The sequence below is a fragment of the Carassius auratus genome, chromosome 17, assembly GCF_003368295.1.
Source record: "Carassius auratus strain Wakin chromosome 17, ASM336829v1, whole genome shotgun sequence".
In the NCBI taxonomy this organism is placed as follows: domain Eukaryota; kingdom Metazoa; phylum Chordata; class Actinopteri; order Cypriniformes; family Cyprinidae; genus Carassius; species Carassius auratus.
The window spans coordinates 17,976,760-17,990,275 of NC_039259.1; the positions used below are offsets into that span (position 1 = coordinate 17,976,760).

General features: G+C 37.6%; 2 protein-coding genes across 2 annotated transcripts; one reads left to right on the top strand and one right to left on the bottom strand.

The window, feature by feature from the left end:
* The first annotated feature begins 1,238 nt into the window (after window positions 1–1,238).
* LOC113117469 (tripeptidyl-peptidase 1-like) lies at window positions 1,239–8,191 on the top strand. The gene is made up of 13 exons (XM_026286167.1): window positions 1,239–1,339; window positions 1,633–1,704; window positions 1,835–1,974; window positions 2,052–2,202; window positions 2,296–2,417; window positions 2,951–3,129; window positions 3,228–3,426; window positions 4,838–5,026; window positions 5,227–5,296; window positions 5,386–5,506; window positions 6,360–6,518; window positions 6,899–7,024; window positions 7,351–8,191. Exons 1-13 carry the CDS (start codon window positions 1,335–1,337, stop codon window positions 7,486–7,488), a joined length of 1,671 nt encoding a protein of 556 aa, XP_026141952.1. The 5' UTR covers window positions 1,239–1,334; the 3' UTR covers window positions 7,489–8,191.
* A 539-nt stretch (window positions 8,192–8,730) lies between these two features.
* Window positions 8,731–12,831, bottom strand: LOC113117472 (transcriptional repressor protein YY1-like). Its single transcript, XM_026286169.1, has 5 exons — window positions 12,195–12,831; window positions 10,602–10,764; window positions 10,273–10,333; window positions 10,007–10,165; window positions 8,731–9,884 (listed from the first exon to the last, which is right to left on the bottom strand). Exons 1-5 carry the CDS (start codon window positions 12,700–12,702, stop codon window positions 9,702–9,704), a joined length of 1,074 nt encoding a protein of 357 aa, XP_026141954.1. The 5' UTR covers window positions 12,703–12,831; the 3' UTR covers window positions 8,731–9,701.
* Window positions 12,832–13,516: the final 685 nt, after the last annotated feature.

The window sequence follows — 13,516 nt, forward strand, 5'->3', positions numbered from 1 at the left end:
TTTTAATACTTATGTTCAGTAACTATACATTCTAGTAGCCAACAGAAACAGTATTAAGCTCACACTATCTTGGAGTGAAAGGTTATCTGGTGACAAAATTGTATTTTTACCCCTCATAACAATGACTGAGTATGTTGACTACAGTATATTTTCACTCAGGCATTTCAATAACTTGTGTCAGTTGCCCTGCATTAGACACCTATTTATTAGTATGTTGACCAGTATGTTTTCACTCAGGCATTTTCAATAACTTGTGATCAGTTGCCCCTGCCATTAGACACCTATTACAGATCTTTTGTCATTCGCAAAGATTTTGTAAATGTAGGCTATATATAAGATGAAATGGACATACATAAAAAGTGTTATCATAAAGTTCAAACATAACTAATGATTATATATTCTGAAGATTATGGCCTTTTGTTTCTACAACTGAGTATAATGATCATCATTCCCTTGAAACTACTGTAAATAAACTTCCACCAGCTCACTACGAAGTACCTGAAGCATGCATGCACACATGCACACACACACACGAACATTGGGTTTCAATGTTTCATGGGGACATTGCATAGATGTAATGATTTTTATACTGTACAAACTTCCCCACGCAAAAAAAAAAAAAAAAAAAAAAAACCTTCTGCATTTTTAGATTTTTGTTGTTGTTGTTGTTGTTTTAATGAATATAGTACGACTTATAAGTTGTCTTCCTAATGGGGACAAAAAAAATTCCCCACAAGGACTGGTATTGGTATTCTTGATTGATGTACACATAGGCCTGTGTGTGTGTGTTTGTGTGTGTGTGTGTGTGTGTGTGTGTGTGTGTGTGTGTGTGTGTGTGTGTGTGTGTGTGTGTGTGTGTGTGTGTGTGTGTCACACAAATGTAGGTGTTACACTTAAAATAAATATATTTAATTTAAATTACATTTCAATTTATTAATTATATTTATCATTCTTTTAAGGCAAATAACACATAGTAATTGTGGAATTTGGGTGAAAACTGTGTTTACCGTGGTTATTTTTGTGTCGATAACATTCGATTTCAACTTTTCAAATTCTCGTTCTGAAAACACACCTAGATACTATCCACCCTATCTGTCCTAAATAATACTGAAAATAAATATCACATCTAGGATGGATAGTATGCTAATTGGGACGCAGGCTAAGACTTTCTCGGCTTTTCTTGCAAGTTTTTATTTGCCGACAAATCCTAGACGTTAACTTCCTCAAACTAATTTAAATATCAGCTGATGGTCACGTGACTATCATATGATCAGTACATTTAAAACAGGCATTGGCATTGTTTTTCCAGATATCGGTACAAGAGCGCGAAAACAATGCGGTGAGTATTATGTTGTTAGAGTTATCTTACGCTGATCATAGTTTATAAATCACATTTGCAGAAACTTTTTGTTTCTCACAGACAGCAGCTCACCTCATGAGTTCAGATAGTCAGGACAAACAGTTCACATAAAAGTGTTCCCTCGTGTACTGCTTCCTAGCGTGTTCATTACTCAAGTTGACTATTAGAATTAAAATGACAAAAGTCAGCAACCTCCTGTTCTTGTGCGTTGGCTATAAAATAATTCATTGTGCATTAAAGTGGGTTCTTAAAGTGACACTTTATTTTTACAGGATTGCTGTTTTTGTCCTGAGCTTTATTTGGCTCGTCAGTGGGGAGCTGCTTGAGGATGACCAAGATTCTTCGTAAGCACACGCATGCTTCTGTCTAGCAATAATTATAAATTATGAAGTATATTGGAAACTTCTGATGTAACTTCTATATTTTATTTACACTAGAAACAGCCCTTGAGCAATGTTATTCTCAATGTTTTAGCGTGCCTGAGGACTGGACTCTAGTTGAAGGGGTTAAACCTTTGGAGGAAGTGGAACTTACATTTGCATTGAAGCAGCAGAAAGTTAAGCAGCTGAAAGAGTTACTGAAACTAGTGTCAGACCCTGACTCACATCAATATGGTATTGAGCCTCTCATTTGTTATAATCCAAACTATCAAATAAAGAAATGAAGTTCTAATTTTCTCATTATTTTTTAGGGAAGTACCTGAGTTTGGATGAAGTGGCGGCTCTTGTGAAACCTTCAAAGCTGACTGAGAATTTAGTACAGAATTGGCTCCAGAGACATGGGGTCAAAAACTGTCACACAGTTGTAACAAGGGACTTCCTTCAATGTGTCATGACCGTGCAGTAAGCACACATTTTGAGTGCATTTTATAGTATCAATAGACCCCAAAAAAAAAATTAAAGCTCAGTTTCTCATCTTCTGTCTGTCTTTCTCAGGGTGGCTGAAGCATTACTCCCTGGCGCTAAATTTCACCGCTACAAGAGACATTCACACACTGTGTTGAGGTCAACATCTCTATACTCGGTTCATAAAGATGTACATCGGCATCTAGACTTTGGTGAGTAGCTGACACTATTAGTTAATCTGTTTTGAACCTATATGCCTACTGTAAAGATGTCTAATGCCTCTAAATTATCAACATGATCAACTCTCTCATTCGTCATTGTTGTTACATTGCAGTGTATGTTTTACCTTGCAGATTTTTTATTATAAAATTTAATTATCTAAATATCTTCCTAATAATACAAATTTATTAGAAGATATGACATCTGGTATTTTTATGCAGTTTATGTAAGAAGTTTGCTGTACTCTTAGTGTATCAAACCTTATTGCAACCTTTATTTATTTTTAGATTATTATATATATATATATATATAAATTTATAAACCATTTCCTAAAAATAAAAAATATCTGATCTTATAGGTTAAAGAACTTAATTTTAAACAATACTGCATTTCGCTTTTCAGTAATTGTAATTACATTAATTTGATCTCATAAATGTGGATCAATTAAAAACATTTCTAATGGAAAATCTATGAAGTAATCACTCTCACATGAAGTCTTTTTTTCAAATTTCTAAAATCTTTTTAGTGGGTGGTATTCACCGTTTTCCACCAAAAGGAAAGAATATCAGTAAAGGCTGGCAAGGAGCAAGACAGTCAGCTTTAAGTTATCAGTTGGGTGCCACCCCCTCAGTCATTAGGGCTCGCTACAACCTTACAGCAGGAGATGTGGGCACTGCCACTAATAACAGTCAGGCAGTGGCACAGGTACAACTCTCCTATTTACTCTGGAAATTTCAGTGATTAAATCCAATAATTGAATGATATGAGCAGAATTCTGAAGTGTAAATATCTTCACTAACTAGTTCTTGGAGGAGTACTACCACCCTGATGACTTGGCTGAGTTTATGCGTCTGTTTGCTGGAGGATTCACACACATGTCTGCAGTAGATCGGGTCGTGGGCACTCAGGGTGGTGGGGAAGCTGGCACTGAGGCCAGTCTGGATGTGGAGTACATCATGAGCAGTGGAGCAAACATTTCTACATGGGTCTTCACTAATCCAGGTATGTGGCCCTTGAAGGCATTATGTTAGTAACAGATGCTGTTAGTTTTTATTGGTATTTTGAGTTGGTTTTCATTTAATTTTGAATAGTTTTGTTGTCATTTTTATTTATTTATTAATACTTCATATTAGGACTGCATGATTAACTGAATGCGATTAATCGTGCGCATTTTGTTAGTAAAGCCGGTTCTGTAATCCGCAGTATATCATCATCACTCGCTTTCAGATGCAGCATTTACTACACAGAGCCGTAGTTCATTGACAAGTTATGCAAAAACAAAAACAAAAAATGCAGCAATTTTGTTGTGCGATTATACAATATTTCGCAAAATGACAGCTGTTTGCATTGCTTCTCAGTTAATTACGGCTCTGTGTAGTAAATACTGCTTCATCTGAAAGCATGTGAAAATACCACATTTCATTAAGCTTTTACTCTCTTCATAACTTCAGTCGAGTGTTTGAAATAAATCCTTCTGTGAGATGATGTGATTTTTTTAGAATATGGCACGTGAGATTTTTCATAGTATTCTAAGCAGTGATAAAGGCATTACATTATGAATATAATGTGAAAGTGAGTGAAAGTGACATTCAGCCAAGTATGGTGACCCATACTCAGAAGTATGCAGTGCACACATAGCAGTGAACACACACACACACACACACACTGTGAGCACACACCTGGAGCAGTGGGTAGCCATTTATGCTGCGGCGCCCGGGGAGCAGTTGGGGGTTCGATGCCTTGCTCAAGGGCACCTAAGTCATGGTATTGAAGGTGGAGAGAGAGCTGTTCATGCACTCCCCCCACCCACAATTCCATCCGGCCCGAGACTAGAACTCACAACCCTTCGATTGGGAGTCCAACGCTCTAACCACGACTTCCCTGTAAACTTTATTTTAATGAAAATTATAATAGAAATAACTCAGATAAACCATATATTGTCATAATTGTGTGATTATTAGCCATGTTGAATCAATAAAAGCAGTTAAATCTTCTGTTTATCCAGCTACTGATATTTCCTGAGTTTCTTCTTTGTACTGTATTTGCATGTTCAGCATGAGAGCGCCCTCTGGCTTTTGGATGGAGATTTACTGCTTATCACATAACCATGCTTCACTGAAAGATATGCATGACAACCGTAGCTTCTGTCGAATCGCGATCTTGATTCCATTTCGATTTATCATGCAGCCCTATTTCATATTTGTCTTTTATAGGTTTTATGCAGTTTTATTTTGGTTTTAGTAAATTAAGTTCATTACATTAAGTACATTGTAGTACATTAAGTCAAAACAATATATCTCTCAAACTATAATAACTCTGATTCCTGGACATAATCAGTTGGTTCTTTTTCCGAATAATTATTTTACTTCATGCATTGTAAAGATCACCATCTTTACCTTGGTCTTGGTTCCAGGTCGTCATGAGTCTCAGGAGCCGTTCCTTCAGTGGATGCTGCTGCTCAACAACATGTCTGAAGTTCCTTGGGTCCACACTATCAGCTATGGAGATGATGAGGACAGCCTTTCTGATGCCTATATGAACCGCATCAACACCGAGTTCATGAAAGCTGGCCTCAGAGGAATTTCCTTGCTTTTTGCTTCTGGTAAGATAAAGAAAATCATGTTGCAGGAAAATAATTTTTTTTTAATTTTGTGCATTTTATTTTGAAATTTGATTAACTGCTGGTTACATATACTAGTTTTCTGTTTTTGTTTTCTTCTTTTGGTCTAAGGTCTCAAAAAAAGCCACACTTATACAATAGGTCTGTGTTGTGTTTTTTTTTTATTTTTTTTTTTTATGCAGGTGACAGTGGAGCAGGCTGTAGACACCTGACCAAGAAAAATACATTTAGGCCAAGTTTTCCTGCATCCAGGTAGATCCAGCTCTCTAAATAATCTGTGTAATGATACCTTTTATACTGAAAAATAGTTGATGTGTGGAATGAATCCCTTTCCTATCTAGTCCCTATGTGACCACGGTTGGTGGGACTTCTTTCAAGAGCCCCTTAAAATTCAACTATGAGGTCACAGACAGCATCAGTGGCGGTGGCTTCAGTAATGTGTTTGCGATGCCTGATTATCAGGTAAAGCTCCATGACTCACTTTGCTGTGTTTTGAATACTGTCTTGCTGCTTAATAATAATAACTGTGCAGAATGTCCCTAGAGTCTATTTAAGTAGCTGAAATCAGCACTATTTTTGAACTGCTCTTTGTCACATGACCTCATGATGATCCCCCACCCCCCATGACCTAATGTTGCATGTTGAAACCGAGGGGCAACATCCTGCTCTCTCTCGTGAAGCCAACAAGGAAGTGACTAAAACTGTACTTCATCGACTGGCCGCTTGAGGCTGGCTACAAAAGGGAGTCAATCCCATAGACCCATGTTAAAATGCCCAACTTTACAGCTGGAAAAATCATGTTTACAGCCTGGTGCAAAAAAATTATTTTAGTGTATATATAGCTCATTTTGCCCTTCATGAGAACTGTAGGGGGGTGATATATATATATATATATATATATATATTTTTTTTTTAGAACTCATCTGTTTAAATTATATTAAGACTTAAATTTCTGCATAATTAAGGGCGTGGCCACTTGAGTGACAGGTGGTTTGCCGCTGCTGACAGTGCCGTCACTCTTTGCTGACAGTGCCATCACTTCTTTTACTGTCTATGGTGATGACACGGACACTACGTCCATGTTTTTATACAGTCTATGGTTGAAACCAGCAATTAAAATACAGTTGTCATATTGGAATTTTTTTTTTATATATAATTTGGCAAAATGAGTTGAGAAATGAATCAGTTTATTAATTTGCTCTTGGGAGGAGCAAATGCCTTGAAATTCAGCCAGTAAGTCAGTTTTTCAGTGACAGTGTCTTCATCTATCTGCTCCGTTCTGCCAAACCAGGCTGTTGTGTTTTGTTCTCTGTAGGTTGGTGCTGTTCAAGCTTATCTGAAGAGTGTTCAGCCTCTACCTCCTCAGACATATTTCAACATCACTGGAAGAGCCTATCCAGATTTAGCTGCGCTCTCTGACAACTACTGGGTTGTTACCAACCTTAAGCCCGTAGCAGCTGTTTCTGGAACTTCGGTTAGTAAATAATACAAAGACATGGGTTTTTGTTTCCAAGTGCACTTATATTACGTGTATTACTTTATTCATTGAACAAAAAACGATATCACAGTTTCTGGAAAAATAAGCAGCAAAACATTATTAATAAGAAATAATTTCTGATGAAGTTATTAAATGGTAATATTTCATGATATAACTGTTTAAACAGTGTTTTAATCTTAGCGAGCATAAGACATTATTTTAAAAATACAATCTTACCGACCCCAAGCATCTGTAAGGTAGAAAATGCAAAAACATTGCACATTTTACCATTTTTAGTAACAATTTAAAGTACAGGTTAAGTTACAACACCTTACCCATTAAAGTCTGATATTTAATAATCTGAATGTTTTTCCAAGGCATCAACTCCAGTAGTGGGTGGAATCCTGTCCCTCATAAATGACCAGCGCTTTCTGAAGGGTCTTCCCTCACTAGGATTCATCAACCCTCGCCTTTACAAACTGCAAGGCAAAGGTCTTTATGATGTAAGTGTTTAAAAACATTTAAACGCCTCCCTTTCAGCCTTTTCCCTGTATTCAGAACTACTATGGCTACGAAATCCATATTTAAAATGTCAGCGTGTTTAAAATTCTAATGCATGCTTTCCTAAAAGAATTCAACATATGAAATGATCATAAAAGGCAGTATATGGAAATACTCGCTGTAGTGTCCCTTGCGGCAACTCCATGCAGCGCGCTCACATTTCAGAATGCAGCTTTGTGTGAAATTGAGCTTGTGTAACTAGAAGCTTTAATTAACCTGTTCATGTATCTGTTAAATTGATTTAAACAGCATTTTCTCCTCCTCTTAGGTAACACAGGGATGTCACATGAGTTGTCGGGATGATAAAGTTAAAGGGAAGGGTTTCTGTGCCTCCCCTTCATGGGATCCAGTAACGGGATGGGGAACACCAAATTATCCTGCTCTTCTAAAAGCACTTATGGATTGAGCTGCTGCCTTTTTAGTCAGATTGCAAAAGAAATATCCACCCTTTGCACAGGAAATGTGTTAGTTTTTCATGTTTGTTGATGCATCTAAATGACGATGCCTTGTGTAATCATAGCTGGCAAGAGAATTTCATTGTAAACTGAACCTTTGACTAGTTGATTTACCCTCCCACATCGCTTCTCCCTGTCCAACAGGTCACACCACTTCAGTTCTTTCACATGAGGTTGATTTTTCCCAGAGTAAAGGATCAGAGGTTTCCAGGTATAGACCACATGTTTAACAAACTTGTGGTTTAAGCAAATCATTGTGACAGAACATTTATAGATTTCTCAAGAGAAGTGCAATATTCGCTAGTAATAAATTTCAGCTTCTTTTTTAAATAATTAAAATAGATCCTTTAGTCATAAACATTAGGTTATTCCAAGGTTAAAATGTAGCATTTAATCAAACCAGCCTAATTACTGAACATACTTGAGAGCTGCATAAACCAATGGCCAGTTTTTGACATTTTTAATGAGTTGATTCCACAGATGTTGTGAAAAGATCCTCAGGGAATTAAATATTGAATGGATTTGTTGTTCTGGAACTACTAGGTCTTTGGTACAATTGAGAATGTTTTTCTACTAGACGTTTGGTGCACTGAATGTTGTTTGAGCAACTGGTCCAACTTGTTTTTTTTAAATAAAGATAGGATATTCTGAAGACTGATGCATTTCATTTGTTTGCTTGAAAATTACAAATTAAACTTTTTTTAATAAATGCATTTGTGTGCTCACAGTTTTGGATTTAATTATTTTTAATGTAATCAGGAAACATACAAAAGAATATACGTTTTTGAGAAGGAATTGTAATTTGTTTAACTGTAATTGGAGATGACAACATTCTGCTTACAAAACATACATGAGAGAAAAGTTTGAATAATTAAAATGTTTTTTTTTTTAAATGCAAACTTAAGACAGATATAGGATGTACATTACACATTTTAGGGTTATGCAAAGATGACTAGTTTCTAAAAACACTGCAAGTCTTGATATATAAGAACAAATGAGGTTGTGTCCGCAAGCACAATCTCTAATAGGACTTAAAAAAAAAAACAGTACATATTTTAAAACTGCAAGAATTGTGTAATTTATAACTTATGACTAAATGTTGTGCATATGCTAAGTTAGGATGCTTTTAACAAAATTGGTGGCAAGTAATGCAGTTCAGTGGATAGATTTTAAAATGGCATATGAAATTGCAATGACATTGCAATACATGTTATTTATTGGATTAAACTCAAGATTTTTAGGATCACTGCTATTTGCTACCTTTGTCTACTACAGAAAATGACTCTTTATGTGACAATTTTACCTTTAATCAGACCATATCAAAAGGTTTCACAAATTCTTGCTTTTAATATCAGCAGCAAGACTGAATAGCATGATGAACTCCAGGCTCTTGGGAACCGCACAGGGGAGTTTAGCTTTATTCCATCCACATCATTAAATAAATTAGAGAATTTGGAGGAAAAGTGTCTTTTCGCATACTGAGCAGACTGTTACAAAAGAAGGCATGCGTATGTAGCAGTATTTCCTGAAGCTGGATAAAAGGTTTTAATTGGTTAAACACAATCTAATCAACATCTCTATTATCTACATGATTTCAAAACATTTGTACAGGACAGGTATACAAAATGAGATACCTGCGCAGGATACCTCACAAAGAAAAGCTGTATTTACATTGAAAATAGCTGAACGGCATCTCATTCTCCTTGAAGAAAAGCATTCACAGGTTTTAAGTCTCAGGGACGACACACACACACGTACACACATACATATTATGACAGCTCTACGCTCTAAAAAGTGTACAATATGCACACTTTGAAGACATCTAAAAAGCAGTCTTTGCAAACTGGTAGAAACAGACACACCGATGGGCAATTTGCTTCTTTGGGCTCGGGATAGTGAGCATCTTGTTTGTGAATGAGGGTCCACAAAAACAATCACATCTTCAAAAGAAGAAACTCTCATAACTCGGGAAGTTATTTAACTCATGAAGGATGAACGGAATAGTTTGGTGTCAGGTCCTCATTCACATTTCAATTCCCATCAAAATGTGCGCTGAGATTCTCTTAGAAAAGAATGGTTCTAGAAACGACATACAAAGTGGGTTTTGGAGCAGGAAGCTGTGGTCAGACAGAGTCTTTAAGGGATCTTTCTTCAGTGAGCAATCTCACTGATTGTTTTTAGCTTTCGCGTGTGTCAAAATGTGAGACTTCAGGTTGGTGGACTGAGCGAACTTCTTGTTGCAGCCATCGAACGGGCAAACGTAAGGTCTGTCTCCAGTGTGAATCCGCACATGAGTGCGCAAGTTAAAGTCCAACGAAAAGCGCTTTCCACATCCCTCAAATGTACACTGGGGAGGAAAAGATTAAAAAGCACATTTATTATTTATATTTAACATATTTCAGTTTTTCAAAAATCTGAACAGCATCATTAAACGTTTTAAAACATTAATACAAAGGGAGAAAAAAATACCTGGAAGGGTTTTTCACCAGTATGAACCAGCTGATGCCGTTTTAGCTTGGAACTTTCCACAAATGCCTTCCCACATTCAGCGCAGACATGAACCCGTGGCCCATGGGTGTGCAAGTGCTTTCTCATAGCCGAGTTGTCCCGAAACATTTTTGTGCAACCCTGTGAGAACACATAACTAAAATATTAAAATAATGAACGTGACTGGATTAATTGGTTAAAATGTTTAAGTTGATGAACAATATCCTAAATAAGGAAAAAAAACTAACTTTGTGAGGGCATGCTATCGTTCTTGGAGAGTCGTCCTCCTTTATTTTCCTGGGCTTCATTCTGTGAACAACATTCAGGAGAAGACATTTGTATGCATGATTAATTCAAAAAGCTAAATAATGAATAAAATAAGTGAAGCAAATCAAATGTATTGCTACTGAATACATAAAAATGCTAAATGGCTATAAATAGATCAATTTTATTTTCTGGGACCAGTGGAGTTTAAAATATGCATTAAAGCTCAAGCTTACAGCCTACTATAAAGCTCTACGCCAAAGAAATCAATAAATGCTGTTATAAAGTTTGAAGCTTTTGGCTGAATCCCCACCTGGCAAACTCTGCCAGCTGTTTGGGGTCGGACAGGTCAATGCCAGGTATGCCGCCAGGGGGCAGTTTCTTGCCCGTCATGTACTCGGAGTAGTCCGGAGGAGAGTTTTCTCCAATCACATGCTCCTCGACCTCTGTCTCATGATCGACATCTTTCTTATCATCTATACAAAACACAAGATTAAACGTTTAACAAAGTACTTAATCAAATCACACACCCTGTATTTTACAAAGAGCTAAACGTTATAAGCACAATTAAAGCAAGCAAAGCGTAAATGAACTGACGTCTGAAGCAACGCTCTAGACACAAGTGATTAATTTTACGAATAAATCAATTATATTAATTGTCTCAGAGAATATATTAAAAATAAACTAGTATTGTAGTGCAAATTAAATCACCGTTAAGTATTCGGCATCAAACTAGAATGCACGTTTTTTATTTGTTTTCTTTATTTTTCTTCTATGGATTAATGTGAGCGTTCCTCAAAAAAAAAAAAAAAAAAAAAAATCCTCTGAAGCGCATGCGCAGTCTGTAGTTGTTCACGGTGCACATTCTCGTAAACATACAAACAAGGTTTCAACCTGCACTACATGTTCATGTACTTTAATATTCAAGTACTGGCAAATATTTTTGGTTGTTACAGGCCATACTCACTTAAAATGAAATCGGAAAATTTAAGAAATAATACACAACACCCACAAAAACATAACTTACTAATATTTCAATTTCCTTATGTTTTACAACATAGCTAAAATATTTGTATGTTTCGGCATTTAAAACATTATGTTCTTTTTTTTTGTTTTTCAACGTCTTAAACAATACATCATGTATTAAATAATACCATATTTAAAGTGAACGACATTTTCAGATTATACCGTGACATTAAACGCCAAGATTTCAAGATTGCAAAAAGGTACCAATAGATACTTCTGTATTTCATAAAAAACTCCATCCACTATAAACATTTGAATATGTATTGATTCAAAAATGCGCAATACGTTAGGCATTAATAATATCCCTACGTAAAACGCATTTGTCTGATAACTGTGTAAAAATGGCAATCACGTCTAACTAAACTAGAAACATTGTGCCACGCACGGCACAGATAACTGCTAGATGTCTCTCAGAGTTTCTCAGTTAACGTTAGAGGATTTAAATACGCGGTTTCATTTGTTTATTGAGGGACTGGAGAGCCGTGAGACGGACAGTTTTGAGTCGAGCAGCAGCTCGAGTGTCTAGGTCCCTCCCCTTCTTCAAACGGAGCTGCGCCATCGCGGCCTGCAGCAGCGCGCGGACTCACAGCGCCTCTCTCCGCTCGCGCCGCCATCTTTCGCCGCTCACACAACCGCCATGTTTCGGGGCCGCCGCCATACTGGTCTGGAGGAATATGGCGGCGCCCATCTACACTTAAAACATGGCTTCCCATCAAAACAAAAACATTTAGACCGGAGCCACCCTTTTAAGTGACTTTTCGGGTCCGAAAATCGTTTCTGACACTGCACTATCCGACAGTTTTATAACGCGCTCGAGAGGAAGACGGCCCACGCGAGGCCTGCGCGAGAACAAAGCACTTGATGCGATGTCAAAACTTACCCGAAGCCCACATAGTGACGGAAAACTCCCCCTCCAGTGTTTTGATCTGCACTTGCTTCTGCTCCCATTTGCGTCCGCTCGCCTCGGCGGAGTTCAGGAAGCTCTTTTTGACCACTCTTTTCCCGCTGCCTCCCCCTTTCTTCATCCTTCCCGACGGGTTCTTGCCAGACACGGCCACTAAAGTCTGCTCGATATATTCCTCCTCTGCCACGGGGACAGGGACGGGGATGAGGATCTGGTCCTCGAAGCTGTCGTCTGCGTGGAGGTCTGAATCATCGCAGCCCACGACCTCCTCGCGAGTTTGGACCAGAATCACCTCCTGATGGTTGACGTGGTTTGGGTCGTCTGTGACCAGCGGCTGCAGCGCGATCATCGGCTGGTGCTCGTCGTCGTCTCCGCCGACCACGGTTGTCTCGATGGTCTCAACTTCGATTTCGTGCAGCTCGACGATCTCCGCCGGCATCTCCGAGCCGTCTGCTTCGATGTACAGTGTCTCACCCGACGCCATTCTTGGCTTCCTTGCTCTCCGAACTGATTTCACGCAAGCCCCGTGTCAAGTCAACGGCTCGTCCTTCCTCCTACTCCGCTAACAAACCAGCAAAACTCCGTCCCACATTGACTGACTCCGCTCACGAACTCTGCCTGAGAATCAGACGTACGAAATCTCGCGAGATCTTGGTCTTCGTGTTTGACCTCATTCACACCAGTAAACTTTTTAAACCAGCGAGTGCTTTTATTTCCCTTTTCTTTTCTTTTTTTCTTCATTGACAATAGCTGATAAACTATGTATCAACAACATTTAATTTGAATTCGAATTAATAAAATATGTAATTTAATTTGAATGTGAAGAAATATATGGGTTACTTACATATGCAGTGATAACAAGGAAACTGTCATTAATTTGTTTATTTGCAAATATGTTTTGAATTGAAAAATATATGATTTTTTAGAGGAAACTATAGATTTACAACTAGGTGGAAGTGATATACTGTATAAGTTCCACATAAGCCTGCTCATAAGTCTACTTCATATTTTCTGTTAATACATAACGTTCACAATTCTGTAATGCAGTGGTTCCCAACCTTTTTCAGCTCGCGGCCCACACAACCCAAAGTCAAGTCAAGTCACCTTTATTTATATAGCGCTTTAAACAAAATACATTGCAGAAACTGAATAACATTCATTAGGAAAACAGTGTGTCAATAATGCAAAATGATAGTTAAAGGCAGTTCATCATTGAATTAAGTGATGTCATCTCTGTTCAGTTTAAATAGTGTCTGTGCATTTATATGCAATCAAGTCAATGATATCACTGTAAATGA

Coding starts and splice junctions, on each gene's coding strand:
- LOC113117472 (XM_026286169.1), bottom strand. CDS start 12,702: ATGGCGTCGGGTGAGACACTGTACATCGAAGCAGACGGCTCGGAGATG. Junction 10,334..10,601: donor CAGCTGGCAGAGTTTGCCAG/GTGGGGATTCAG, acceptor TGTTGTTCACAG/AATGAAGCCCAGGAAAATAA. Junction 9,885..10,006: donor CTGGTGAAAAACCCTTCCAG/GTATTTTTTTCT, acceptor TTTCCTCCCCAG/TGTACATTTGAGGGATGTGG.
- LOC113117469 (XM_026286167.1), top strand. Junction 6,519..6,898: donor CAGCTGTTTCTGGAACTTCG/GTTAGTAAATAA, acceptor TGTTTTTCCAAG/GCATCAACTCCAGTAGTGGG. Junction 7,025..7,350: donor AAGGCAAAGGTCTTTATGAT/GTAAGTGTTTAA, acceptor TCCTCCTCTTAG/GTAACACAGGGATGTCACAT.